The 25,554-nt window shown below is 52.0% G+C and overlaps 1 protein-coding gene and 1 long non-coding RNA gene across 5 annotated transcripts in view; one reads left to right on the top strand and one right to left on the bottom strand.

Annotated features, from left to right (window-relative positions):
* The window catches only part of PTPRC (protein tyrosine phosphatase receptor type C), a 62,212-nt gene extending 48,521 nt beyond the window's left edge, over positions 1-13,691 (top strand). For all 4 annotated transcript variants that reach the window (XM_081123882.1, XM_081123884.1, XM_081123883.1 and 1 more), the window contains 15 exons: positions 754-844; positions 927-1,003; positions 1,977-2,013; positions 2,108-2,205; positions 2,942-3,067; positions 4,930-5,087; positions 5,263-5,398; positions 6,745-6,894; positions 7,692-7,782; positions 8,975-9,108; positions 10,034-10,168; positions 11,259-11,381; positions 11,612-11,790; positions 11,910-12,045; positions 12,331-13,691. In XM_081123882.1, coding sequence (XP_080980008.1) covers positions 754-844; positions 927-1,003; positions 1,977-2,013; positions 2,108-2,205; positions 2,942-3,067; positions 4,930-5,087; positions 5,263-5,398; positions 6,745-6,894; positions 7,692-7,782; positions 8,975-9,108; positions 10,034-10,168; positions 11,259-11,381; positions 11,612-11,790; positions 11,910-12,045; positions 12,331-12,606 — 1,947 coding nt within the window. In that variant the 3' untranslated portion in view covers positions 12,607-13,691. The remainder of the gene's footprint in view (positions 1-753; positions 845-926; positions 1,004-1,976; positions 2,014-2,107; positions 2,206-2,941; positions 3,068-4,929; positions 5,088-5,262; positions 5,399-6,744; positions 6,895-7,691; positions 7,783-8,974; positions 9,109-10,033; positions 10,169-11,258; positions 11,382-11,611; positions 11,791-11,909; positions 12,046-12,330) is intronic.
* A 1,189-nt stretch (positions 13,692-14,880) lies between these two features.
* The window catches only part of LOC308550238, a 56,385-nt gene continuing 45,711 nt past the window's right edge, over positions 14,881-25,554 (bottom strand). The window contains exon 4 of the long non-coding RNA XR_013997860.1: positions 14,881-15,017. This is a non-coding gene — a long non-coding RNA (uncharacterized lncRNA). The remainder of the gene's footprint in view (positions 15,018-25,554) is intronic.

The following is a 25,554-nucleotide window of genomic DNA, read 5'->3' as shown; positions in this document are numbered from 1 at the left end:
GTATCTTTGGGCCCCGTTTCCCTTCATGACCCCTCCACCCCCTTCCCTCTGGTAACCGCCACACGGTGGGCGGTGACTATGAGTTTTTGTTTTCCTTTTTTTTTTTAACTCTTTTTTTATTTTATTTTTATTTTTTTTTAATATCTTGATTGATTTCAGAGAGAGGAAAGGAGAGGGAGAGAGAGAAAAACATCAATGGGAGAGTCATTGATCAGCTGCAGCCCGCAACCCGGGCATGTGCCCTGACCGGGAATCGAACCCCGATCACCTGGATCCTAGGCGGACGCTCAACCGCTGAGCCACGCCCGGCCGGGCTTTTTTTAATCTTTAAATTACAGTTGATGTACAATATTAGATTCGCTTCAGGTGTCCGCCCCCGTGATGAGACACCTGTATAACTTACCCCGGGGTCCCCGTGACACCTCTAGTGCCCATCTGACACCACATGTAGTTACTGCAATATTACGGTGGTTTTTTTAAGGGAATTTTGAAGGGGCAGAGCAATTAATGCTCAGTTTCCTGTCACCAAGAGTTTATTCTCAAAGAGTGGAACTCATCCTCCAAGTAGCCCGCCCTTCGTTTTCTAAGTGAGCTTTGGCATCGCTCCTCCACGCTCGCCCCCGTGACCCCACGCAGCCTGCCCGTCGGCATGAAGGAAGCGCGGTCCAGGCCCGCTCGTTTCCACGGTGATCACGGCGAGGGGAACACTGTTCCCCTTGAACCAGCCTCACCCCGGGATCTTGTGTCTTTCAGAGCATCCCCCGGGTGTTCAGCAAGTCCACCATCAAGGAGGCTCGGAAACCCTTTAACCAGAACAAGAACCGCTATGTTGACATCCTTCCCTGTGAGTGCTCGCCGGGAGCGGGGCCCCCGGGCTCCTCGGCTCTTCATTGTCGCGCTGACTTGTTTTTCTTTCCTTTGGACAGATGACCAGAACCGGGTCGAACTGTCTGAAATAAACGGAGACCCAGGGTCCAACTATATAAACGCCAGCTACATTGACGTGAGTAAAATGCTCGCTGCCAGGTTATTTTACACCGTCACCGTGTGGGCCTCGGCCACTGGCATTCGGTCCCTTCTTTGTCGGGGCAAAATTTTAGAAATATCACCGGAGGTGCTTTGACGTAAGCCCGTAATATCACTGCCACAAACAACAAGATCCCGATATTTGCAAGAATAGGTATTTATTATTGGCTGTCGGGACTACATATAATTTAGGGTTTTTCCTTACAAATCAAGTGATACTAAGACTCAAAATGCTTCTGGTGCCCAGGATATTAGACTCAATGGTCTAGGCAGGTAATTTCTATTTTTTTAAAAAAAATATGTTTTTATTGATTTCAGAGAGGAAGGGAGAGGGAGAGAAAGAAACATCAACCATGAGAGAGAGTCATTGATCGGCTGCCTCCCGCACGCTCCCTGCTGGGGATCGAGCCCGAAACCTGGGCCTGTGCCCTGACCGGGGATCGAACCATGACCTCCTGGTTCATAGGTCAGTGCTCAGCTGCTGAGACACACCAGCCGGGCCCATCTCTTCTGTAGAATGGAGTCCAGGTAGAAATGGGAGGGTAACCTCAGGATGATTTATTTAAAAAGATTGACTGAAAATCCCCAAAGTAAGCGCACGTCTGGTAAGGGGGCTTGAATGGTGGCAGGTGGCGCTGTGGGGTTGGCAGGATATAAAACACAGAAAAGCCTGGGTTACTCTCGTAAAACTTCACAGCTCAGGAGGATGTATAGTTTTTTCAACGTTCTGGGTGTTGAGCAAAGACCCGTGAAGTCACAACTGCTGTTCGTAAACGCCACCCGATTTGTGTAGCGAGTTAGAAAACCCCCCTTGTAGCCGAAAACGGCCAGGGAAATCCACGGCCAGGAAACAGTGGCTCCAAAGCAGCTTCCTCTGGCTCCCGGGTTTGCGTGGAAACGACTAACTGCGTGTTCAGTGAATGACTCGCCTTCGTGTGTGTTTTGCGCAGGGTTTCAAGGAGCCCAGGAAGTACATCGCCGCCCAAGGTAATCAATCGGACGATCAGTGTTCCCTCTGAAGCATCGTTTAATAAGCACTTAAAAGAAGATAAGCCTTAGCTTGTATTTGTTCCCCCGCTAGGCCCCAGGGATGAAACCGTTGATGATTTCTGGAGGATGATCTGGGAACAGAAGGCCACGGTCATTGTCATGGTCACTCGGTGTGAAGAAGGAAACAGGGTGAGCACCCAGAAGGTTCCCGGGGGGAGGTGGGGGGGGGCCGGGAAGAGAGAGCGCTAGGTCGCATTCCCAAAAGCCACGGTCACCTGCTCGGTGACCAGCTGAGACGGCTCCCTGTTTTAATCAGAGCAACACCAATTTTTCACACACGTACGAAAATAAAATCCGCACCTGCACACTGCTGTGCACATCTGGATAAAATTGCAACCTTTCTGTTCACCTGCCGGACTTAAATTGATCCCCCCCTTTCCTTGCGGTGTTGTTACAAGTCCAGTCGATTTCTATGAGCGATTTCACAAGTACTTGTGGATCCTTGAGACAAAACTGACCTGGGGCAGGTGGGTGGTCACTCATGTCAGGTGACCAGGATGCGAGAAAGCCCCCCATCCCCCGGCCTGAACTGAACCACAGGCAACCACACTGTTTTGCTGACCCACGAGCGCTCCTCCCTCACATCGGCTACCCTGGGAAGGTCCACCCTGGGAAGGCCCACCCTGGGAAGGCCCACCGTCTGGGAGGTGGTAGGAAGAAAATCCCCAGGACAGGTTCATGGGGAATGGGAGACGTTTCCAGCCTCGAGCTGAAAGCGCCTATGTGCTTAAAAAAGAATCTACTAACCTTTTGAGAATTTCTAAGGACTGCGTTTTTATTTTCATGTTTTTGTGTAAAGAAGGGTTAATAGACAAATGTGTTTCGATGGGAAACCGTAACTGTTCATGACTTTTTTAAACTGTAGAACAAGTGTGCGGAGTACTGGCCATCGGTGGAAGAGAGCAGCCGGGAGTATGGGGACGTCTTCGTGAAGGTGACCGACTACAAGATGTGCCCCGATTACATCATTCAGAAGTTCAACATCACCAACGTGAGTTCGCTTGACTACGTAATTTTTAAAGGCAGTGATGGAATAGTCAGGGCGAGCAGTTAAACTATTCCTGGGAGAAATGAGTTTTCATGACCGACGGGGGCGAGTTGGGCTGGTTCGATGACACAAGCCAACGGGGCCAAGGTAAGTCGCCGGTGGAAGGGGAGTTTGTCCGAGTCACGTCGAAAGTATTTGTGATGCTGACTCTTGGCCTGTCAAGAAGAGAGTTCATGAAATGTGTTGAGTAAATTTACTGACTTATGGAATGAATGATAAAATGGTTTCTATTCTCAATGGGCTTATTACCATTATGAGAAGAATATTTATACATAAGGTGCGATCTGAGGCTACTATAAAAAGCACAAAGTAGGGGAGATGAAGTGTTTAATTCAGAAAACTATCAGTGCGGCCTTGACTCGTAACTAAGACGGAAGCCTTCACAAATGAGAATGATTTCACTTATGAAAAGTCCAGACCAGGCGAATGCATAGACAGGAAGGGGTTAGCGGTTGCTTGGGATGGAGGGGCCAGAGCAGAGCCCGAGATGACAGCCGCTCCGTGTGAGTATTGGGGGGGGGGGAGATGTCCTATAATTAGGTAGTGGCGATGCGTTGACAACTCTGTCAATATAATAAAAAAACTTGCGCTGTAAACAAATGAGTTTTATCTTAATAAAGCTGTTAAAAATAGAGGTGTTTCCAGACAGCGTTGAAATTTTCTCTGAATCTCACTTATGGAAGGGTTTTCAGTAATTGAAGTCATATTTCAGTGTTTTCCAGATATAGTCTCTGCAATAAAAATAAAAACAAAACACCAGTGGGGTCTTTATCCCAAGGTCTTCTAAGGTTTTCGTGGTCTCACTAATCGCTCTACCCACAGAGGGCTGTGGGAAAATCCCACCAGCGGTTCATGGTTAAATGATGAACTAAACCACGGAGGCCCCGGGCAGGTGACATGTAGAGGTCATTGCCCATCTGGTTACCTTGACTAGTCGGACCTTCCTATTTTGTTTAAATATGTTTTGATTGGTTTTAGAGAGAGAGACATTGATGATGATAGAAACATCGATCAGCTGCCTCCTGCTTGCCCCCCGATGGGGGCCAAGCCCACAATCTGGGCCTGAGCCCTGACCCGGAATCGAACCAGTGACCTTCGGGCGGATGGGCCGACGCTCAGCCAACCGAGCCGCACCGGCCAGGGCTGACGCTCTTATTGCTCGTTAACATCGTCACTCTTCCTATCAGAAGAGCACCACCAGCCGAGCTTCATTGTCTCTTCTGTCCTCTAAACGTAGGCGCTCCCCCCTCACAGCGGGTCAGAGAACCGTGAACCCCGCGTCTTCTAGCGGTGACCTCGGAATTGGGACAAACATGAGCTGCGATCTGGGCTGGCTTCCCCCAGGGCTGGTCAGGAGCAGAGTTTAACCAAATCCTCGGCCAGGACAACAGTCCTGTTTGCCGGCCTCCACGTAGAAGGGTTTCAATGGGCTGTGAGAACGGCCTTCGCTTTCTCTCTTCTCACGCCCACCCCTCAACCCCGCGTCTTCGCGCGCGCGTGTTCTGTTTGTTTGTTTCTGACTTGGCGGCACGGAACTTTCTAGCAGTTTCGGCGACGCGAACGCTCCCTCTCTCGCCCTCCTGGTGAGTAACTGCCGACCGGTTGGCGCATGTCCGCCCTGCATGACATCACGGCGACCGCGATTCACTAAAAAAGGCAACGCGCCCACCCGCGGCCGAGAGGCCCCCGCGTGAGGAGCTAGTTGTACCGGCCCCCCTTCCGCTTATTTACATCAAGCCGTTTGCTTTTGGAAAAAATAAATAAATAAATAAATCGGCTCAAAGGACGTATTATCTCTTGATTAGGTCAAAGAAAAGGTGTCGGGGAGAGAGGTGACTCACATCCAGTTCACCAGCTGGCCCGACCACGGGGTGCCCGAGGACTCCCACCTGCTCCTCAAGCTCCGCAGGAGGGTCAACGCCTTCAGCAACTTCTTCAGCGGCCCCATCGTGGTGCACTGCAGGTGAGGGGCTCCGGCCCGGCCCGGGGCTGCTAGGGCCACCCTCCCCGTGGCGGTGCCCCCCGGGGACCGTCGGGGAGCAGCAGCTCACACTCCTCGCTCTGTCTCACCCCCGTCGGCTTCTGCCCCCCGTTGCCCTGCGGCGCCCCTGCCGCCTCCGCTGTGCTTCGGTCGCCAGCGCTGGTGTTGGGCGCACCGGCACCTACATCGGCATCGACGCCATGCTGGAGAGCCTGGAGGCCGAGAACAGGGTGGACGTGTACGGCTACGTGGTCAAGCTGAGGCGGCAGAGGTGCCTGATGGTGCAGGTGGAGGTAGGTCCCCACCTTCGTTCGCGATTCTCCCGGGGGCTCCCCGACCCCGAGCTTTCGGGGGAGGGCGTCGCGATCGTCAACGCCACCCCGATTCCCCTCCGACTCAAACGGCGGGGGGTGAAATGCGTTTCTTTTCTTTCTCTTTTCATTTTTTGTTATTTTTTCCCATCGCCATTCAGCCCCTCCATGCTCCCTTCTACCACCCCCACCCCCATTTTTTTTCCGTTTCCCGGAAACGAACGCGCCTGCTAAGCTCCGATCTTAGAGGCGTTTTGCATTAGTGGCTGAGCACAGTGCGGAAAGAGACTGCGGAAAAATCGTTTTTAAAAAATAATGCAATGGCACCCACGCTCATCATATTGGGGAAAAAGTAAGAAGCCTGGAGACCAGTTTGGCTGCTAGCATCTCAGCCACGAGGGAGACAGGGAGCACCCTGCTGAGCGCCTGCGCCCGGGAGCCAGACTCCCAGCGCTCGAGCCTTGCTCGTAATTCTTAACGCTGCCTCCTTCTGAAAAGTCTTTGACGTGTCCACGCCTCCCGTAAGTCGTCTGTAGTAGGGACAGCGACCAGAGAGTTTCGATGAGGGAAGCAATTCGGGTAAACACCTGGGCAGGTGCCTGGCCGGGGCACGTGGCCGGGAATTGTTAAGTGACCACGGTTAACTGGACGGGTCCGCACCTGGCCCCTCAATTCCACCCGCGCACCCCCCCCAAGAGCACGTGCACAGCAAGAAACACGGGCGGGAATGTTTGCTGCGTCCCCCAGTGTTAGGGTAGCAAGGAAATTGGAACCCCCCCTAAATGCACGTCAGCTGAGGCGGGGAGTTGCCAAATGTGGACGCACGGGCTCAGCGGGCACCTGCCGCCCCGACGACGTCGAGGGGCCTGACCTAGGCCTCCGTCTCTCCAGGCGGTTGGATGCTCAGTGAGAACAGTGAGCAAGTGAGTCACCAAATAAAGCGCAGGCCCTGGTTGCTGTGGCCCAGTGGTTAGGGCGTCAGGCATTAGTAATTTCACTTAGTAAGTCACTGAAGGAAGTAACAGATAATATTTTTTAATTTTGGGGAATAAAATAAAAGCCAGGCGCTGCACGGTAGATGCCTCACCTATTTAGCAAACTATTTTTCTGCAAAAAAAAAAAAAAAAAAAAATGGGCCTGAGATGAAACTTGTTCACATTCCAAAGAACGATGAGAACCAACCTCTGGAATATTTAAACATCAGAGAGAAAGAGTTTTCTTTTCCGTGCATTGTCCCGGTGTGAGCGAACTCATGTCCTTTATCTCAATGTGATTCATGAGACTGTAAGCTCCCAGCTAATAATCTGTGTTTTCCCCTGAACGCGTAGGCTCAGTACATCTTGATCCATCAGGCCTTGGTGGAGTACAACCAGTTTGGGGAAACAGAAGTGAGCTTGTCTGAATTGCATCCCTACCTGGCTAACATGAAGAAGAGAGACCCGCCCAGCGAGCCGTCGCCCCTGGAGGCCGAGTTCCAGGTACTAACAGGTCCTAACGGTGACGAAACTCGCGCATGACGATCATCAGGCCTGCGGGAGCCTCACAGCGGCTGCATGGACTCGCTTAAACGTACAAACCTGGCTCTGCAGCCCACGCTCTTAACCGCCCCTCCTTGAGCTGGTGTAAAATAAAGGGTCATGGTCACAGCAGAGGACCTCGGCCTCGGGGCCGGAGGCAAGGGAGGGTCCCGCCTTCACCTTCGCGCCCCATCTGGTCCCGGTTTGGAGGGGACGTCATTAGGAGGGGTTTACGAGTCCTTAGGAATCCAACTGGCGGGAGCTGAAGACCGACACCGAAGGGGAAGGACGTGTGTCCCAACCTCTTTACGAGGCAATTACTCTGAAGGCTGGCGAGGGTGTAGTTCACCGTGATTTCAGGGCGTCCGAGGGGTTACTGCCCAGTGGCTCTCTTAAGCTTTTAATCAGATGCAGGGTCAGGATCGTGTAATGTTTTGGAGCAAAAGGGGGGGGTGGAGGTGTTCACAGGTGACACAGTCCCGGCCGACCTGCCCTGCAGGCACGGGGTGGACTAGCCACCCCGAAGGAAGCAGCATCTTCTGGTGCATAATCGTGTGTTTTTAAACCCAAACTCACCGTGGCAACAGTGCCAGGTGCCCGAGCAATGAAAGCGGGAAAATTCAGAGGCAAACTTAACAACCGTGAGCTGCAGGGGATGTGTGTAAATTCCACAAAACGGGACGAAAGGCTCTTCCTCAAGGTGCCTCTTCCGCGGGGACCGTGATCTGAGCCCGCGTTTCTCTCCGGTCCCCCCGCAGAGACTCCCTTCGTACAGGAGCTGGCGGGCGCAGCACTGCGGGAACCAGGAAGAAAATAAAAGCAAAAACAGGACCTCCTCCGTCATCCCGTGTACGTAGCCCCTTTGGTTTTATTCCACGCAGGCGGTTTTGGGTCTGTTTGCGGGAAGGCCCTCGCGGACGCGCAGGGATGACCTCGGAGCGAGTTTTCAGCGCTGGGCCGGGGGAGAGAGTAGCCGACGGGCTGTGTAACCCTGAGCCCCAAACATTCGCCGTGGGCTTTGGAGGGCCGGCTGTGCTCGGTGTTTCCTTTCCACCCATTATTTCGGGGCTGGGTTGTGGGAAAAATGCGGCCTCTGACGGCGGGAGGAGAGAAGGCCGAGTTCTCTTTGCTGGGCCTGTCTCGCCTTCCGTCTATTTTGACTGTTGACCCCAGGGTGACGCCCGGGAGCAAAGACGACACACGTCTGTTCTCTTTCCACCCTTTCTCCCTGCTCAGCTGGGGGGGGGGGGGGGGGAGAGGAGGTGAGAAGACTCTAAAATGCCGGTCGTTGATCCTCACAGACCCAAATACTCCCAGTTCCCGAGACTTGGATTCTGCCGTGTGAGCGGGTTGACAGGGCCCCACGTCTGGGGCCCCTATAATCTCACTCGGTCGTAGGCACTGAAGTTATAACCCCGGCTAACAAACCGGACGACCAAATAAGCTGGATCCCGGCACGGTCGACCTGGGCAATTTCCGGAGGATTCTTTACGAATGTCGTTTAAAATACGAGATTGATGGGGAGGTAGCTGCTCAGGTCATTCGATCGGGTTATTAAAAAATTTCTCATTGAGAAACTGAGGAGTGATGAACTAGATCTTTTCATTTAGTAATAATTTATTGGAGATACACTGTTAATTAAATGTTAATAGAATACAATGGAAAAGTAGGTTTTTACCTAAGCGGTGTATTTTATTAATTTATATATGTAGTTTTAAATTTATATCAAGCAGAATGGTAATAGTCCACGGGAAACTCGAGGTTGAACGATCCCACGGGAAGTTATGACGCCTATTTGTTGTTCAACATTGAATTACGTCCCAAGCGTGTCTCCTGGAACCTGTCCAGGGCCTTCTGAGTCTTCTTTGCTATAATTTGCTAATCAATAAGAGCTGAGTTGTATGCAGGGTCCCGTCCCACAAGGACAAAAATTCACATAATGCGATCTGTCACCCTTAAATTACTTTCTGATTTCCACGTGGCCGTCGAGCAGGGATTTGATGTTTTAAAGGAAGACTTAAGACGCATCTGTTTTGCACAGATGACTTTAACCGGGTGCAGCTCAAACACGAGCTGGACCTGAGCAAGGAGAGCGAGCACGACTCGGACGAGTCCTCGGACGACGACAGCGACGCGGAGGAGGCGGGCAGATACATCAACGCCTCGTTCGTCACGGTAGGTGCCAGGTCTCCGCCGCCCAGGGTCTGACCCCGCGAACACGCATCGAGGTTCTTACAGATCACTCTTAAGTGATCTTATAAAAGGCGGGTGAGCTTGGCCATGCCCTGTGTTGATTGGCTTGACCATTTCCATTTTTTAATACATTTTTAAATAAGTTAAAAGTTCCATTTTAACTTAACAAGAGACTGAACGATATTAAAACCTAACGGGTTGTCTTATCAAACAAGACGACGCTATTAGTTGCTACTCTTGACGACTGCAACTCCTACTGTATGAGTTTGAAAAATAAAACTTGAGCAAAGGCAAGTGTTTGGAAACGTTTGTATTTACTCAGACACTCACGTTGTAAGCAAACCCGGGTTCGCGTAGTTGTACAGTTGAAAACCTTTCGTTCGGATTATCTGAATTATTCGTTGAGTTTCTTTGCGACAAACTGAGAATTCAAACGAGAAACCTGTCGTCATTCAGGAAATGCTTTTTACATATATACTAAGCTGGATTTATTCCAAATTCTCCTGAAACACATTCATAGCATTAATTGAATGACGGGCGAGCTGTGGTAAGAATGTACAGACACCAAGAGAGGAGAGATAGTGAAGATAACTTGAGATACTTACCCAATTTCCTTTTACCATCAGATTAACATTTTTAGGGGGGAAAAGGCATTTTTGGAAGGGGTAACTTGTTAGTTTTGTAAGATATGTTCTAAATTGATTTTACATTAGCCAAGTGTTATCTTTAACTGAATGAGCATCTTGCCTACAGGTTTCACGTTGTGTCTCGGACCCAAGAATCTTAATATTTTTATGTAACGCTGATGTGAATAGCAAGGGCCTGAATTCCCAGGGGGTTATTTCAGCATCTACTGCTCTGGTCCGTTAGCAGCAGCAACGGAGTCTCACGTTTGGGTTTTTTACAGAGTTACTGGAAACCCGAAGTGATGATTGCTGCCCAAGGGCCCCTGAAGGAGACCATCGGGGACTTTTGGCAGATGGTTTTCCAAAGAAAAGTCAAGGTCATTGTTATGCTGACGGAGCTGAAGAACCGAGACCAGGTTTGTACTTTCAGTCATATTTTATCTTATTTTAAATATTTTTTATTGGTTTTAGAGAGCGAGGAAGGGAGAGGGAGAGAGAAACATTGATGTGAGAGCAGAACATCGACTGGCTGCCTCCTGCAGGCCCCCCACTGGGGGTTGCAACCCGGGCCTGTGCCCCGACCGGGAATCGAACCCCGATCGCCTGGATCCCAGGTCGACGCTCAACCGCTGAGCCACGCCTGCCGGGCTTGCTTTTTCTTTTTTTTTCTTTTTTTGATCTTTTAAGTTTTAGCACCAAACACTTTCTCTGACTCCTGTGAAAGCTCATTTCATGAATAGCCTCATAAGCATAAAAAATCATATTATCTGCCTCGTCTCTCTCTCTCTCTCTTTTTCCTAGTCCCCTACTCTGAACATAGAAAGTTGTTTTTTATTTCTTTGCGTGGCTTTTTTTTTAAAAAGAGAGAGATGTTCATATTTGCAGCAATCTTTCCCTTCATCCAAATCGTTTAAGCTGGTCAGTGTCCCAGGAGTGCAGGCAGGGGGGTGCCAGGGATGCCCGTCATTGTCAGCGCTGGGGGACGGTGGTTGGTCTGTGGACAGGACACACCTTCGCAAGTCCCCTGCTCTTCAGTCTGACCCCGCAGATAGAGATTCGCTCAACGTCTGTTGAGCTGCTGACGGCCTCGGTCATCAGATACAGGGGCCAAGTGGCAGAGATGCCCAGTCCTTCCTCAAGGTCATGACCTACGGGAAGCCGCTCAGCCCCTACGTTGTGAAGAGGCGACGGCAAGGGCGTGGAAGGGAGGGAGGAAGGTCAGGGGCCCCCAGCCGAGGGGACAGGGCTGTTCCTGGGGTGTCCTGGCCGCCTCGGTAATTCCCGGATCCCCGCATCCCACAGAGAAACACCAGGCGCCTGTTGCAAGGAGGCCCCCCCCCCCCAATACTTGAAACAGATTTCGGAGTTTTACGGGCAGCTTTCAGTTTCAGAATCAGTGGTTTTAATTGAGTAGCACAGCGGGAAGGAGAAAGGAGAGACAGACGGAGACGGGGAGACGCAGGACACGTGCGGGGAAGTTGCCGAGCCCTGTCCTTTCTCTTCCAGGAGGCCTGCGCTCAGTACTGGGGCGAAGGGACCCAGACCCACGGCGACGTGGAGGTCGAGCTGAAGGGCGCCACCGTGTCCTCAGCGTACACCCTGCGCGTGTTCGAGCTGAGACATTCCAAGGTAGGTAAACAGTTCCCCGAGCGATGTAAGCAAATCGGGTGCAAAAAAAATAAAAATAAGTCGACGTACATTACTCCAGGAAAGCAGAGCCATGGTCTCTACAGTCACGTTTTCAGAACAAAGCGTTTAAACGCTCTAAACAACAGCCGCTGGGCAGCGGGAGAACGCGATTACCCCGGGGGCTGCCCCTCGCTTCAGTTAACGCGCCCCCCCCCCCCCCCCCGTTGCAGAGGAAAGAGCCCCGCACGGTGCACCAGTATCAGTACAGCAAGTGGGGGGTGGACGAGCTTCCCCCGGATCCCAAAGAATTGGTCTCCATGATCCGGAGCCTCAAACAGAAGCTCCCCGCGAGGAACCGCGCCGAGGGCGGCAAACACCAGAAGAGCGCGCCTCTCCTGGTGCACTGCAGGTGCGCGGGCCCGTGGGGCTCGCCCCGGACGCCCTCCCCACGCCCCCCGCCCGCTTCACGCCGCCTGATCCTCAACATCTTTTTTTATTTTATTTTTCAATCCTTCCTTCCTTTCCCAGAGATGGGTCTCAGCAAACAGGACTCTTCTGTACTTTGTTTAACCTCTTGGAAAGTGCGGAGACCGAAGATGTGATAGACGTTTTCCAAGTAGTGAAATCTCTACGCAAGGCCAGGCCAGGCATGGTCCCTACGTTCGTAAGTGTCTCTCTTACCTCTGCTTTGGACGTTTTCCATTTTCACTTAGACGGGTTAACCCTGACCTGACGATGTTTTTTCATGAATTTAGAGAAAGCGGGAGGGCGCCGGGAGAGGGGGAGAGAGAGAGAAACGTCGATGAGAGAGGACCCGTCCACCGGTCGCCTCCCGCACGCCTCCTCCTGGGGAAATCGAGCCCGAGACCTGGGCGTGTGTCCCGACCGGGAGTCGAGCCCGCAGCGGGGAACCTGCTTTACGGGATTTCTCGCTGCTTTGCGTTCCCAGGAGCAGTACCAGTTCCTGTACGACGTCATCGCCAGCACCTATCCCGCCCAGAACGGACAAGTGAAGAAGCAGCCCGGCCGAGAGGATAAAATCGAATTCGACAACGAAGTGGACAAGGGGAGGCAGGAGGCTAACTGTGTGAGTCCCCTCGGCGCCCCCGAGAAGGCCCCGGAAGGGGGCACCGAGCAGGAAGGTCCCCGGCCCGCCAGCAGCCCCGAGGGGCCCGAACACGCCGCCAACGGCCCCGCGAGCCCGGCGATGACCCCGAGCACATAGGAGGGACGCGAGTGGGGCGCCTCAGAGCCTCGCGTCGCATCTGGTTTCTATCTTTCCTACGAGTGGCGAGGCACACGGGGCGCACAGAGGATCAGTGAGGTGCCTTGGACCGAGGTCTGGGGGGCAGAGTCCGCTCGACGGCTACAGAAAATATTTAAGACAGTTTTGTACAGTCTCCTGCTGCTTTTGAAATGTTCTCGCGTTCGGCAAAAGTAACGTCTTTGTTTTTGCGCGTGTGTGTGCGTGTGTGTCCCTGTGTGCGTGTGTGTCCCTGTGTGTGTGTGTGCGTCTGTGTGCGCGTGTGTGAGACAGAGAGTGGGGGGTTTCAAGTGAATCTAAGTGTTTTTTAGGAACTTGGCCTTTGTCTTTTGGGTGGTTTTTTTTTTTTTTAAGAAAACAATATTTTTACTGGAGCTATTAGCTTAGCGCATCTGTTTCTCAAAACCATAAATCGCCGGTGGCCCGCGTGTAACATGCATGTCTCCCGAATGACCTCCAGATGTCCTCGCTGTTCCATCCACGCAGGTCTCGCAGGCACTGCTTTGCTTCCAGAAGGAGGCCTGAGCGTAGGACCGGCGCTTGCGCTTCCTACCCCAGGAAAGTCAACCCGGTTAACGTTCGGAAACCTCCTGCTCCATGTGTTAGCATTTAGCGCGGTCTCTCTGCAGGCTTAGTTCGTGTAATTGAAAGCCCTCAGGCAAGCCTGCTTCCACATCTTCACACGGTGTTTACATTCCGCCAGAAGGATTATTCTCTGTATAAGACGTGAAATTCGCTGATTGATGCTTTTGACCCCAAAATTGTATGTTTGTCAGAACTGAACTTACATAAGGATCTTTAAACAAACGCGGTGTGTACTGAATCCAGAGTAAAAAGAGAACCGTGCAAATGTATTTTTGCTAAATATTTACATGAGACGCCTCCTACAGCTGTTTTTATGGAATAAATCATTGATTATGGGGCATGCCATTAAATAGGCACATTTTCCATGTTAAAGTTTCTCTCAAGTTTAGTTTGAATTTCTCAGATGCTTAGACTGCTTTACCAGGAATGGATATCCATCATAATAAAATTTAGCCACTGTTTTTTCCTGTTCAGAGACTATTACGTGTGTTACGTGTTCATACATGAATTCTATAAGCACATAATAAAATGCAGGTAATGCAACGGTCGTCTGTAGAACGATTTTACGGGTATCAGTTTCTCTCTTTGTTTTTTAAAGATCCACAGGTTAATAATTGCTTAAGTTCCAGGGAAACAAACCCACAGAAATGGTATTTTTCGAAAAACGATAAAGGAAACTCCTTTCATTGAACTCTGCACTACCTTTAGGTTGGTTTGGTTTTCCGGATCTTCACTCTCCTAGCTGATTTTACTATTTTTTTTTTTTTACTTAAAAAACCATTTTTATCAAAGCGTAGTTGACATACAATACTCTCTTAGGCCCCTGACTGCACAACATCAATTGCCTCCCATTTAACTCACGTTTCTCTTGGGTTCATCATCCTGAGTTTTTCATTATATGCACAAAATTAGCCTTGAATACTTCATTACTGCGTAGTGATTCGTTGGCATGTAACTTAGAGCGGAGCACGTAAATGTGGAGTTTCTCTATATAAACACATGATCATTAACTTAGTTTTAAACGCCAACTTCTACTTTCTTTGCCTAAGACTAAATTAGTAACTTTGAAAACATTTTTAAAGTTAATTCTATGGAAATAACTAACTCCCTGAACAAAAGAAAAAAAAAAGCCTGTGAAGACTAGATTTTCAGGACACTTTCATCCAAAATCTGTATTTCCTTCCTGAATGAGTGCTGAATAAAGACAAGTGAGAAAGTGTGTGTTCTATTTTACTGATTTATGCCTATATTTTATTATCAAGCAACACAAACGGTGGACTTCAGGGGAACGACTGCTGTCTTCTCTGGGTGATCGCGCCCCACGGAAGCAGTTCTGCGTGGACGTGCACAGGCCTTCTGCCCGCTGTTCCGTGGGCCCTGGAACCGCCACCAGGCTGTGCTCAAGCCTCTGGGATGGATTTGCTCAGCCGGGCGGCAGGACCGCCTGCTCCTAAGCAACGACTTCTACCCCGCCAAGGGGGGGAGACGGCCTTGCTTTTGATTCAAATGCATTTTGCAAAACGCTGGGGATGGAGATCAGTCATGAAAAACACATCTACCTGGTTAGACACATATTTTTAAAGGAGGGGAAGAGTCCCACTCCCTTCAGAAAGCATCTTATAGACACAATGGACCCAAAAAACCCAGAGGCAAAGCATCGGGTGAGTTTAATTACAGTTTAATTACAGTTTTTCCTGTCCCGGCATTTCCCTCCATGTGCCATCTTTTTTCCCCTCCGGGACGGCTGCTCCTCGGAGAGGTCGCTGGACTCCACCTCTCGCCTCTGCCTAAAAATACAAATAAATAGGAATAACTAGGAGCTACTTAACGTAGGGGAACGGAGAGGGGTTGGCCAGAGGATACAAAGATTCAGTTACTCAGAATAAATCAGTCCTGGAGACCTGAGGAGCAGCGTGGCGGTCGGCAGTCTGAGCGTGTTGCGTGCTCGAAGCCTTTAGGAGGACAGATCTTACACCACCTCTCCCCGCGCACAGCACACGCTCACAAGGGCCCCCGCTGAGCTTTAGAGGGGCGATCTCGTCACAGCGTGTGCATGTGTATAAACACGCCTTGCACATGCACAACTTCTACGTGTTAAAGATCTGTCGATAAAGTTGTTAAACTTTTTTTCCTAAGTAGTGTGTTGACCAGCTTCTTACCCTCCTAAAACTCCCCAAAGAGCGTCAGGAGGGGGGACAGACCCCACGGCTTTTGTCCGCTCTGAGAACCCCGAGGAGTTCATTAGATGGCACCGAGGCCGTGTGTCCCTCTGACCACCGACGTGAAGCACACTGCGCGCTGAGCGGGTTTCCACGGCCTCCTCCCCCAGGTTTATTTAAGGATCTTTGGCAGGAACTTGGGCTGGAACCGGGAACGGGCAGGGCAGCTCCTTGGATGCTTTCGACTTGCAATCTGACACCTATTGCTTTTCCTCTTGGCTGAGAAACTCCGTAAACAGAAGGGAGGAGAGGTCCCGGACTGGAGCTCCCGGGGCAGCCGGGGTTGGTGCCCGGGGAGGGGCGGGCGGGGCGGTGGGGCTGCGAGGCTCTTGGCCGCCCTGCTGAAGATGCGTCGGACGACACAAACATCCTCCCGGGGCCGCGGCAGGACACGGCCGTGTCCTTAAGAGCTCGGGCCCTCGGCCTGACCTCTGAGAGCCATCGGACAGGCTACTCCATCCTGGGTGAGGGGGCTGCTTCCTCCCGCCCCTCCCTTTTTTTGTTAATATATTTTTTCCTTTTTTTTTTTTTTTTTTTTTTTTAGAGAGAGAGTGGAAGAGAGGGAGGGAGGGGAGAAGGAGGGAGAGAGAGAGAGAAATACCTATGTGAGAGAGACACATCGGCTGGTTGCCTCCCACGAGGGCCGGGGATCGAACCTGCAACCCAGGTGCAAGCCCTTGACTGGAAATCAAACCCAAGACCCTTCGGTGCTCAGGCCGATGCTCCATCCACTGAGCCACACCGACCAGAGCGTCTCCTGGTGACAGCAGGTTGCGGGGCTCGGTGAGGTCTTGGCAGCTGGAAGGTTGAGTCTAGTTCCACCAGCACGGTCACCGATTTGGGGGAAGCCTCTTAGCTGTTGTTACTTTCATTTCTGCACCTCTAACATTGGGGTAAATATTTACAAATTCCCGTTTGCCCAGGGCACTAACCCAAGCCCCATGGCTTTTCTCTTTCAGTCCTAAACGGAAAGGTTAGGGTTAGGCCATGGAGCTGGGTCCTGGCAGGATCTTCTGACCCCACCCACCCCAGGCCCAGCTCCCCCATCTGTAACCCGAAATCAAGGCCCAGCTCCCCCATCTGTAACCCGAAATCAAGGCCCAGCCCCCCAGCTGTAACCCGGAAATCCAGGCCCAGCTCCCCCAGCTGTAACCCGGAAATCCAGGCCCAGCTCCCCCATCTGTAACCCGGAAATCAAGGCCCAGCTCCCCCAGCTGTAACCCGAAATCAAGGCCCAGCTCCCCCAGCTGTAACCCGAAATCAAGGCCCAGCTCCCCCAGCTGTAACCCGAAATCAAGGCCCAGCTCCCCCAGCTGTAACCCGAAATCAAGGCCCAGCTCCCCCAGCTGTAACCCGAAATCAAGGCCCAGCTCCCCCAGCTGTAACCCGGAAATCCAGGCCCAGCTCCCCCAGCTGTAACCCGGAAATCAAGGCCCAGCTCCCCCAGCTGTAACCCGGAAATCAAGGCCCAGCTCCCCCAGCTGTAACCCGGAAATCAAGGCCCAGCTCCCCCAGCTGTAACCCGAAATCAAGGCCCAGCTCCCCCAGCTGTAACCCGAAATCAAGGCCCAGCTCCCCCAGCTGTAACCCGAAATCAAGGCCCAGCTCCCCCAGCTGTAACCCGAAATCAAGGCCCAGCTCCCCCAGCTGTAACCCGAAATCAAGGCCCAGCTCCCCCATCTGTAACCCGGAAATCAAGGCCCAGCTCCCCCAGCTGTAACCCGGAAATCCAGGCCCAGCTCCCCCAGCTGTAACCCGGAAATCCAGGCCCAGCTCCCCCAGCTGTAACCCGGAAATCAAGGCCCAGCTCCCCCAGCTGTAACCCGGAAATCAAGGCCCAGCTCCCCCAGCTGTAACCCGAAATCAAGGCCCAGCTCCCCCAGCTGTAACCCGAAATCAAGGCCCAGCTCCCCCAGCTGTAACCCGAAATCAAGGCCCAGCTCCCCCAGCTGTAACCCGAAATCAAGGCCCAGCTCCCCCATCTGTAACCCGGAAATCAAGGCCCAGCTCCCCCAGCTGTAACCCGGAAATCCAGGCCCAGCTCCCCCAGCTGTAACCCGGAAATCCAGGCCCAGTTCCCCCATCTGTAACCCGGAAATCCAGGCCCAGCTCCCCCATCTGTAACCCGGAAATCAAGGCCCAGCTCCCCCAGCTGTAACCCGGAAATCCCGAGTGTTCCTACCTCCCGGGCCGCTGTGCCCACCACCCGAGACAATGCACAAAAATGTTCCCAGGGGTGACTGACAGGTAACATGAACTCAGCCGATGGAGACTGTTTGTTATTCGCGGCCCTCAGAGGTTGCTGTTACCCCCACTTTAAAGAGGTAGAAATGGCCCAGCTGGTGTGGCTCAGTGGTGGAGCGTCGGCCCAGGAACCAGGAGGTCACCGATTCGATTCCTGGTCAGGGCTCGATCCCCGGTAGGGGCCATGCAGGAGGCAGCCGATCGATGTTTCTCTCTCTCCCTCGCCCTTCCTTTCTAAAATTAATAAAAACATTAAAAAAAAAAAAAAAGGCATAGAAATGGGCCACCACGCTGATGCATTTCCTGTTGCCAGCCCGGCTCCTTCCCTCTGCCCCGGCTCTCACCCACCCTGCCTCGGGGGCCCCCCATCCCTGAGTCACGCTAACATTCAGCCTCACACTCCTAGTTCCCAGATCAACCCGGACCTGAAGGAGGAAGTTCCAGGCCAGACACAGCTGCTCCATCCTTCGAGGCTGCATGTTGAGTCACTTCCTGTGACCGTAAATTGAGGACAGAGGGCCATCACCAACCACAGAGCCCGTCTAGTTCACCGAGGAAATCCCCGCTGCGCCTCAGAGGAGGGCAGAGCCCCCCCATGCAGGCTAGGGCCTCCCCATACCTCTCCCCACCCCCCAGTAACCTCTCCTCCGCCCCGGTTCACTCGGTCCCACTCTGAAGTTCCCAAAACCAGGCGTGGCTCCCCCACTTACCACAGTGACCGCACAGTGAGGGGCACCTCGGGTGCACCCCCCTAACACCATTCTACCCCTCACGACCACTGTGTGCCCCCCAAATTTAAGCTGAGGACACACACTTAGAATGATTGCTGAACGATTGTCCCAGGTGTTATTTTTTCCAGGTTGGGGCTGACACGGCCTCTCGCTCCCTGTGGTCCTCACGTGGCCAGAGCAACACAGCGGCTGCTGAGCGGACAGTTTGGGGCAAAGGGCCGTTCACCTGGGACTCGGGTCGGCCGGGTATCCAGGAACCAGCGTGGGCTGGGCTGGGCTGGGCTGGGCTGGGCTGAACCACGTGTCTTCACTTTTTTAATCTGCAGAGCTCAGGGGAAGGACTCAGATCTTTAGGTCTCATGGAAGCAACAGCATTTTATAAATGCAGGTTTGCACAGCCAGGACATCAAAGGCAAGGGGAGAGGGGGCTGGGGGCCGGGCCAGGGCTCCTTTTGGTGGCCTGAATAATCCAGTGTGGCTCTCACGGCAGCCCTGGCCTGGCCAGCACCCGGGTTCAGCCGAGGCCGCGGCATAACCGGCCCCGCCCAGCTGCCTCATGCCCGAGGTGGACGCGGGGGACGCCCGCCACGTTTACCCAGGGCCTGGGAGCCGCTCGCTGCCGGGCGGACCGGTTCTCCCCCAATTTTCCCCCAAATTAAAAAGACTAACAAACTGTATTACAAAAACAAACAGAACTTGTTTTTTCTTTTAACAAATAAAAACTAAATTACGCCGAAGCTTTGTTGCCTTGGACCCGGCCAACCCCACGATTCCCTGCCAACACTCTTCTGTCTCAGCTCCTCGAGTTCAAGTTCGCCGGGCTTAGCTGGCCTTTGCTGGAAAAAGTATAGGCTTAGCAAGCCACTAATTGGCCCCAAACGCTCCCCTGTTTTATGTAAACACACAGCAGAGTGTCAGAAATAGAGTCGCATTCATTAGCCTAAAAAAATCCCGCTTCCCATCTGAAACCTTGCTTTTTTTTTTTTCATAACCCTCAGGATTTAGGTCTGCAATGGGAGTCAAAGGAAAACTTGTTTTTTAAACGTGTACTCTGTAATTTCACATAAAAAGAGAGATGGCTTTGATTTCTATTTTTGCCCGTTAACGTATTTTATAAGCAGGGAGGCAGAAAACCTGAAACGTTTCCCTCCGCTATTCAGTGTTAATATTATTATTAGGAAAGTGAATCTGAAATTATGCCAAAAAAAAATACTAATCACAGCAATGATGACAGTAATAATAAAAGATGTGTTTCTTGGGGATTCCTCCCAGATCAGTGCTTAAATTCTACCTGGTTTTGCAAAGCTACTGTTTCTGAGCCCTTCTGATTCTCAGGGAAAAAAGTACGAGGCAATATTCATGTCTATAGTTATTCTATGACTTTTATTTATAATGAGCGAAGAGCCCTGGCTGGTTTGCTCAGTGGTTAGAGCCTCGGCCTGCGGAGTGAAGGGTCACGGGTTCGATTCCTTAGGCCCCGGGGTACGTACTTCAGTGCAGGCCTTGGTCAGGGCAAGTGTGGGAGGCAACCGATCAATGTTTCTCTCTCCCTTCCACTCTCGCTAAAAAATATCCTCAGGTGAAGACTAAAATATACATATTTTAAGCTGTCACTTAAGGGGACAGCTTTCTGGCCAGAAATCTGTCTTCAGAGGGAATTCAGCTCCAATACATTTTAAACATCACGGGGGAACTCTCGTCACCACTGAGGCCTCAACGAACGGGACGCTGGAGGAAATGAGCCCAGTCTGCTGGTGGGATGGATGGAATTATTTTGCCGGAGAGTCTCATGTACACTTAATGCCCTTCCGACCTTCCCGAACCCCGTGATTGCTCCGTGAGCGGCTCTAGCAGCCAGTGGGTGGCGGTGAAGGACCCTGGGCTGGGAGAAGCAGCCACCTTTCCCCCCTCAATTTGGAACAACAGGCCCGACTCAAGTGCATCGAGTTTCACTGTGTTGTTGCGTCTCGGCGGCCTGGCGAGCCGCCTCCAAGAAAGCGTAAAGTTAATTCAAAATAGCAACTCCCTCTTCCTCAATATACGTAAAATCGACCAAATCCCTGACGCTTTCACTCCCGCACGGGCTATTAATTCCCAGTCGCATGCGTGGGAGCCACGCGCACCCCAGGCCTGGAGGCCCCGTTCCGCTCAGAGGCTGAAACGCACGACGGGTCTGCGTTTTCCTGCCTCGTTATGGGTGTCGAGGCTTTTTAAAACCTACGCTTCATATCCCACGAAACGTATCCGTGCGGGGGCCTGGCCGCCCTGCCTTGTTTTCTGGGGCCCCCAGCAGGTGGGACCGTTTACGGTGCCCAGAGCTCAGCGCCTAACTCACAGAGTGGTTACTATGCTGGGTGAAGTTTGTCTCCTGGAGTTTTGAGTTGGTTGCCAGCCCCACGCTGGTGCATTTGAAGCAGTAACTTTCCGTCGGCCGAGCCAGCGGCGCCCCGGCCCCTTCGGAGAATCGCGGCTGATGAAGTCGCTCGAAACAGCTGTCAGCGATCCTGCGACCGACGCGTTTCCAAAGGCAGATGTTGTGTATGAGAGGCAGAGCCCTTCGGGTTTTTCTCGTGTCCATGTGTATTTTTAAAGGGCTTTGTTTCCCCCCCTTCCCACCTGTTTTCTTATTTCTCTTGTCTGTTTTCTTTTCATGGTTGAGCAGAAATAATTTTAATAGAACAGGAGAAATAAAATACATGCAGGGCCCTTCACGCTCCCAAGCAAGTCCCGGATGAAATTCGTCTTTGATGAGGAAGCGTTTAGTGAATTCTTTTTTACCAAATTGTTACCGACCCTTCCCAGCTGGGCACCCGAACCAGGGTCCCCTGCCCGGGGCCTTTCCCACCAACAGAACGAAGCTGAGTCTGGTGAAGTTGAGCAGAAACTTCGTTCTCTGATTAAGGAATTAAAAGGCAAACGCACCACCATCCCCCCAACCGGGAGGAGGGGCCTACGGTATTTATAGCCCGTGACAACGGTGATTAAAATTTCTTTAAATTTTTATTTATTGATTTGAGAGAGGGAGAGGAAGAGAGAGAAACATCGGTTTGTCGTTCCCACGATTCACGCATCACCGGGTGAGGCCTGCGTGTGCCCTGCCCGGGGATTGGACCCACGGCCTTGGTGGCTCAGAAGGATGCTCTAACGGACCAAGCTGCCCGGCCAGGACGTGATTAAGTCCTTTTAGGTGCTCAGTCATTCATCTGTCCAGATGGGAGGCACTGGCCGGAGTCCCGTGAACAGGATGAGTTGGGATGTTTTTTTTCCTGGTCTGCTTTAGAGGCCTCTCCGGAAGCCTCTGGGCCCCCCTGCGGTCGGCCCAGAAGCTTCCGGAAAATCCACCTACCCTGCAGTGGCTCCTGCGGACAGGAGCGGCTTCAAGTTCACCGGGTCAAGCAGGTCCTGGGCCTCTGCCTCCCTCAGTCCCTCCAGCCCCAGGGTGACCAGCGATCCCTTCCTTGTGCTAATATCTGGCCGGACTCACAGCCTTTGTTTAACTCTCAGCTTTTTCATCACATGTAACATCCTCCGTGCTAAATGTACTGTTGAAAACCACATAAAATTGCTGATATGGAATTCGATCTGTTTAACGAAAATGACAGTCGCGGACGGTTTCGGCAGATGTGCGGGGGGGGGGGGCGGGGGGGCGGGGCGGGCTTTATCTGAAAGAGGAACCGAGAGAGAAAGCAAGTTCGCTGTAATTTGGAAAGAGCCACCGTTTCAGAGATAGGGATGAAGGCACGCACTGTTGGGGTTCAGAGTTGTTGGATTTTGAGGCACAAGCCGAGCACATCCCTGGAGGAACCCAGGGGTCCGTGAGAGCCTGGGGTCTGCAGCTCCAAGGGTAGGTTTCCTGGGATCAGCTCCCCTCTCATCTCCCGCTGTGATCTAGGGTTTCTCCGCTGCAGGTTTCTGATCTGTAAGGTGTGGATGTCGGAAAAGTTTCGATGGCTTGCTGGAGGGTGACAGATGGAAGCCGTGTAAAACCGCTTAGCGCCTGGCGCTAAAATTCCTTACTGCCTGGTAGTTGTTACCAGAGTTACTACACTTACCCCGAGCAGGTCCTATAAAATGTGAGGTGGTTTCTTCATTTTCCCCCTAAATATTCTCCCTATACAGGTGTGCAGGAAAGCAATTCTCAGCAAAAGAGGGCAGGGAAGCAATTCTCAGCCTGCTGGTCTTAGCACTCGGCACCCCGATCTTTGCACTCAGCACCCCGGTCTTTGCATTGGGCACCCTGGTCTTTGCATTGGGCACCCTGGTCTTTGCACACAACACCCAGTCTTTGCACTCTGCACCTGGTCTTTGCATTGGGCACCCTGGTCTTTGCACTAAGCACATTTTTCTTTGGGGTCTGGAATATTTTCAGTTTCTGGAAACAAGCATTGCTTTTGACATTGTTCAGATATTAAGAAACTTTAGGGTCTTTCAAATGACAGCCCAGTGACAAAATCATGAAAACATCTCCAGGTTCTAAGAACGCAGATGCAGAGGAATTCAGTCACCATGTGCCCCCCAGGTGGAGAGTTTCTAGGTGGCTGAAGCTGCCCAAGAGCAAAAGCGTATGTCCCTTAGAACCCATATTTTCTAAATAACTCCAGTGCTCAATGTTCCGGTTTCCTTGACACGTCCCCTATCCCCACGTTGGAGACGTGTTTGAAAGGCATGGATGCCCTACGCTGAACTCCGTTTGAACATTTTATTATTTTTTAACTTATCTTTATTGTTGGAAGTATGACCGACGACCCCTCTCCCCCCCATGGACCCCGTTGTGTTTTCACGGCTCCCGCACACTCCACCTGCGTCAGCCCCGTGCCTCAGGTCCTGTCCTGAGGTCCTTGCGCCTGAGTTTAGGACAACAGGGCGATTTCCAGGGTGACTCGGAAGCTGTCCCAGGAGGGGCCTCATCTGGCCTACCCGCTAGAAGGAAGAAATCATGAAAGAGAAATCGTGTCACCTAGAGAATCACAGCATTTCCCGACTGCAAAGGGCTTTGAAAATCAGAAAGAGCATTTAAAACCCCTGCTACTCACTGTAAAGGCTCAGGAGCGAGAGGTGATTAATCAGCACAGACCACAGGCTTGCAGAAGGATCTGGAACACACATGCACGCCCCGGGGGTCGGAGCCTTTCAGGCGATTCCAGGTCGGGGGTCCCAGGGGACCCCGGCTCCCCCTCGGACTGGCTGCCCCGCGTGAGTGGAAAAGCCATTAGTTAGGCCCCAGTGGAGCCAGCACCAGGGCTGCAGGGCCCGCCCTGAGCTCAACACTGCGTTTGCCCAGCACCCTTCGCCCCGAACTATCTGCGGAAACCGCACTATTACTCCCACTTCACGCAGGGCCCGGGACGGGGGCCTATCAAAGTGCCCGAACCACTCAGGTTTTCTGGGAATAAAAACATATTATTGAAAAGCAAGTTACCCGTTTAGCTGAGTCCTGAGAGGACAAGAAGCCTGCGGACGCCCAGCTCGGGGGGCCTTTTTGTGTCTGTTTTGCAGGAGGCGGCAATGTTTTATACCCAGAGGCTGATTTTTTCCCTTTGCCTGCGATTTATTTAGCGCGGTTTCACTGTGGGAATGACAATAATTCCACAAGCCAATATATACAGAATGGTATCTCTTAATAAGCCAAATAAAGAAATCACAGCCCCGGACGAACGACGGATGAGTCACGCTGCTGTTCCAGGCAACGGGAGAGGGAAGGCGGACGTCCAAGCTCAACGGAGGCCAATGTTTTCCTAGGAGGAGGTTTGGGGGAAACGGGGGCCAGTCCGGAGCTGGTGTCCAGCTGCCAGCCCAGAGGGGACAGGCCCGTTGCTGGGGCACGTTGCTGGGGCACAAAGGGGCAGGTGTTGGTGGTTTCTCACCTCTGCCTGCAGAGTCCCTTCTCTTGGACAGAAGCTAATTAATGCCCCAAGGGTCTTTGGAGAGTTTGGGGGGGTTACCTCCGTGTCTCCTGGCCTAGAGGAAACCCTTGAATGGCCCTCACAGGCTCAGCATTTACCATCTAAATGTCCCCTGACTGGAGTTGCTGCACCCAGGTCCTCATGGAAAAGCTCCCCCCCCCCCGATCCCACCCCAGTGGGACCCTCAGGAGCTCGGCTGCTGGCTGCTTATCAAGCACAGACAAGAGCTGATGAGGTCCTCAGACAACCTCTTCCTACTTATATCACAGCAACGTTTTATTTTTTGTCTTGGTCATAAACACGTGGCTCCAAGCAACGTCCCAGGAGTCGTAAGCGAGCGGGCTGAAACCTTGGGGAACCAGCACCCGGCGGTACTATTTGTCTCAGTAAAAACAAAAACAAAAAACAAACAAACAAACAAAACCCCCACCAGATTGCAAAAGTTCGATAAATATAGGAAAGTGTCATTATAAAGTAAACAAAGTCTATTTTCTATGTGGTTTTAGTTCAATTATTCTTTTATTGAAATAGATCGCTTTATTTTATAGCATCGTAAGAGACATCCCGGCTCAACGCTTATTCATTGCATCAGATAAAAAATTAACAAACTCCAATTTTTCTCAGGTTTCACCCCTCATCACGGCAAAACCCACTCGATACATTTGCCAGAATGAGGCTTGTTCGCAAAGCGGCTTTAGCCTTTTGTAAGTTCCCGACGGCAGATGCTCATAAGCCTCGAACAAAACCCAGCTCCTTTGAAAACCTAACTCGACGCAGCTGCTTCGCTGGACGCCAAGCGCGTTCCGGGCAGGATCTGAGCAATACGGGTTTTATTACTTCACGCAAATCCATCTCAGTTTCTCCATCCGTACAATGGTGACGATGTCTGCTCTCAAGATGGTCAGAAAGGAAGATGTGATCTCGGTGTGAGACGCGCTTTCAGCTCTTCCCGTGGCCCCTTTTTTTTTGTGGGCGTCGGGAATCTACCAAATAATGACACACCGCGGACAGTGCCTGCTTCGTGAGCGCCCTGCGGGGACTCGGAGAATTTTAATCAGTTCAACACGCCGGCCTGCTCGTGTTACTAAGAAGTTGGCAGAGTGTTAAAACGCAGGTTTCTAGGTCTCTCTCTCTTCTTTCAATCCCCACCCAAGGATATTTTCTCCATTGCTTTTCAGAGAGAATGGAAGGGAGAGAGAGAGAAACATTGATGTGAGAGAAACATCG

This window comes from Miniopterus schreibersii, assembly GCF_964146895.1.
Source record: "Miniopterus schreibersii genome assembly, chromosome: 21".
Lineage (NCBI taxonomy): Eukaryota > Metazoa > Chordata > Mammalia > Chiroptera > Miniopteridae > Miniopterus > Miniopterus schreibersii.
Note: the sequence above shows the minus strand (reverse complement) of the source record. Positions and strands in the feature narration are given on the sequence as shown.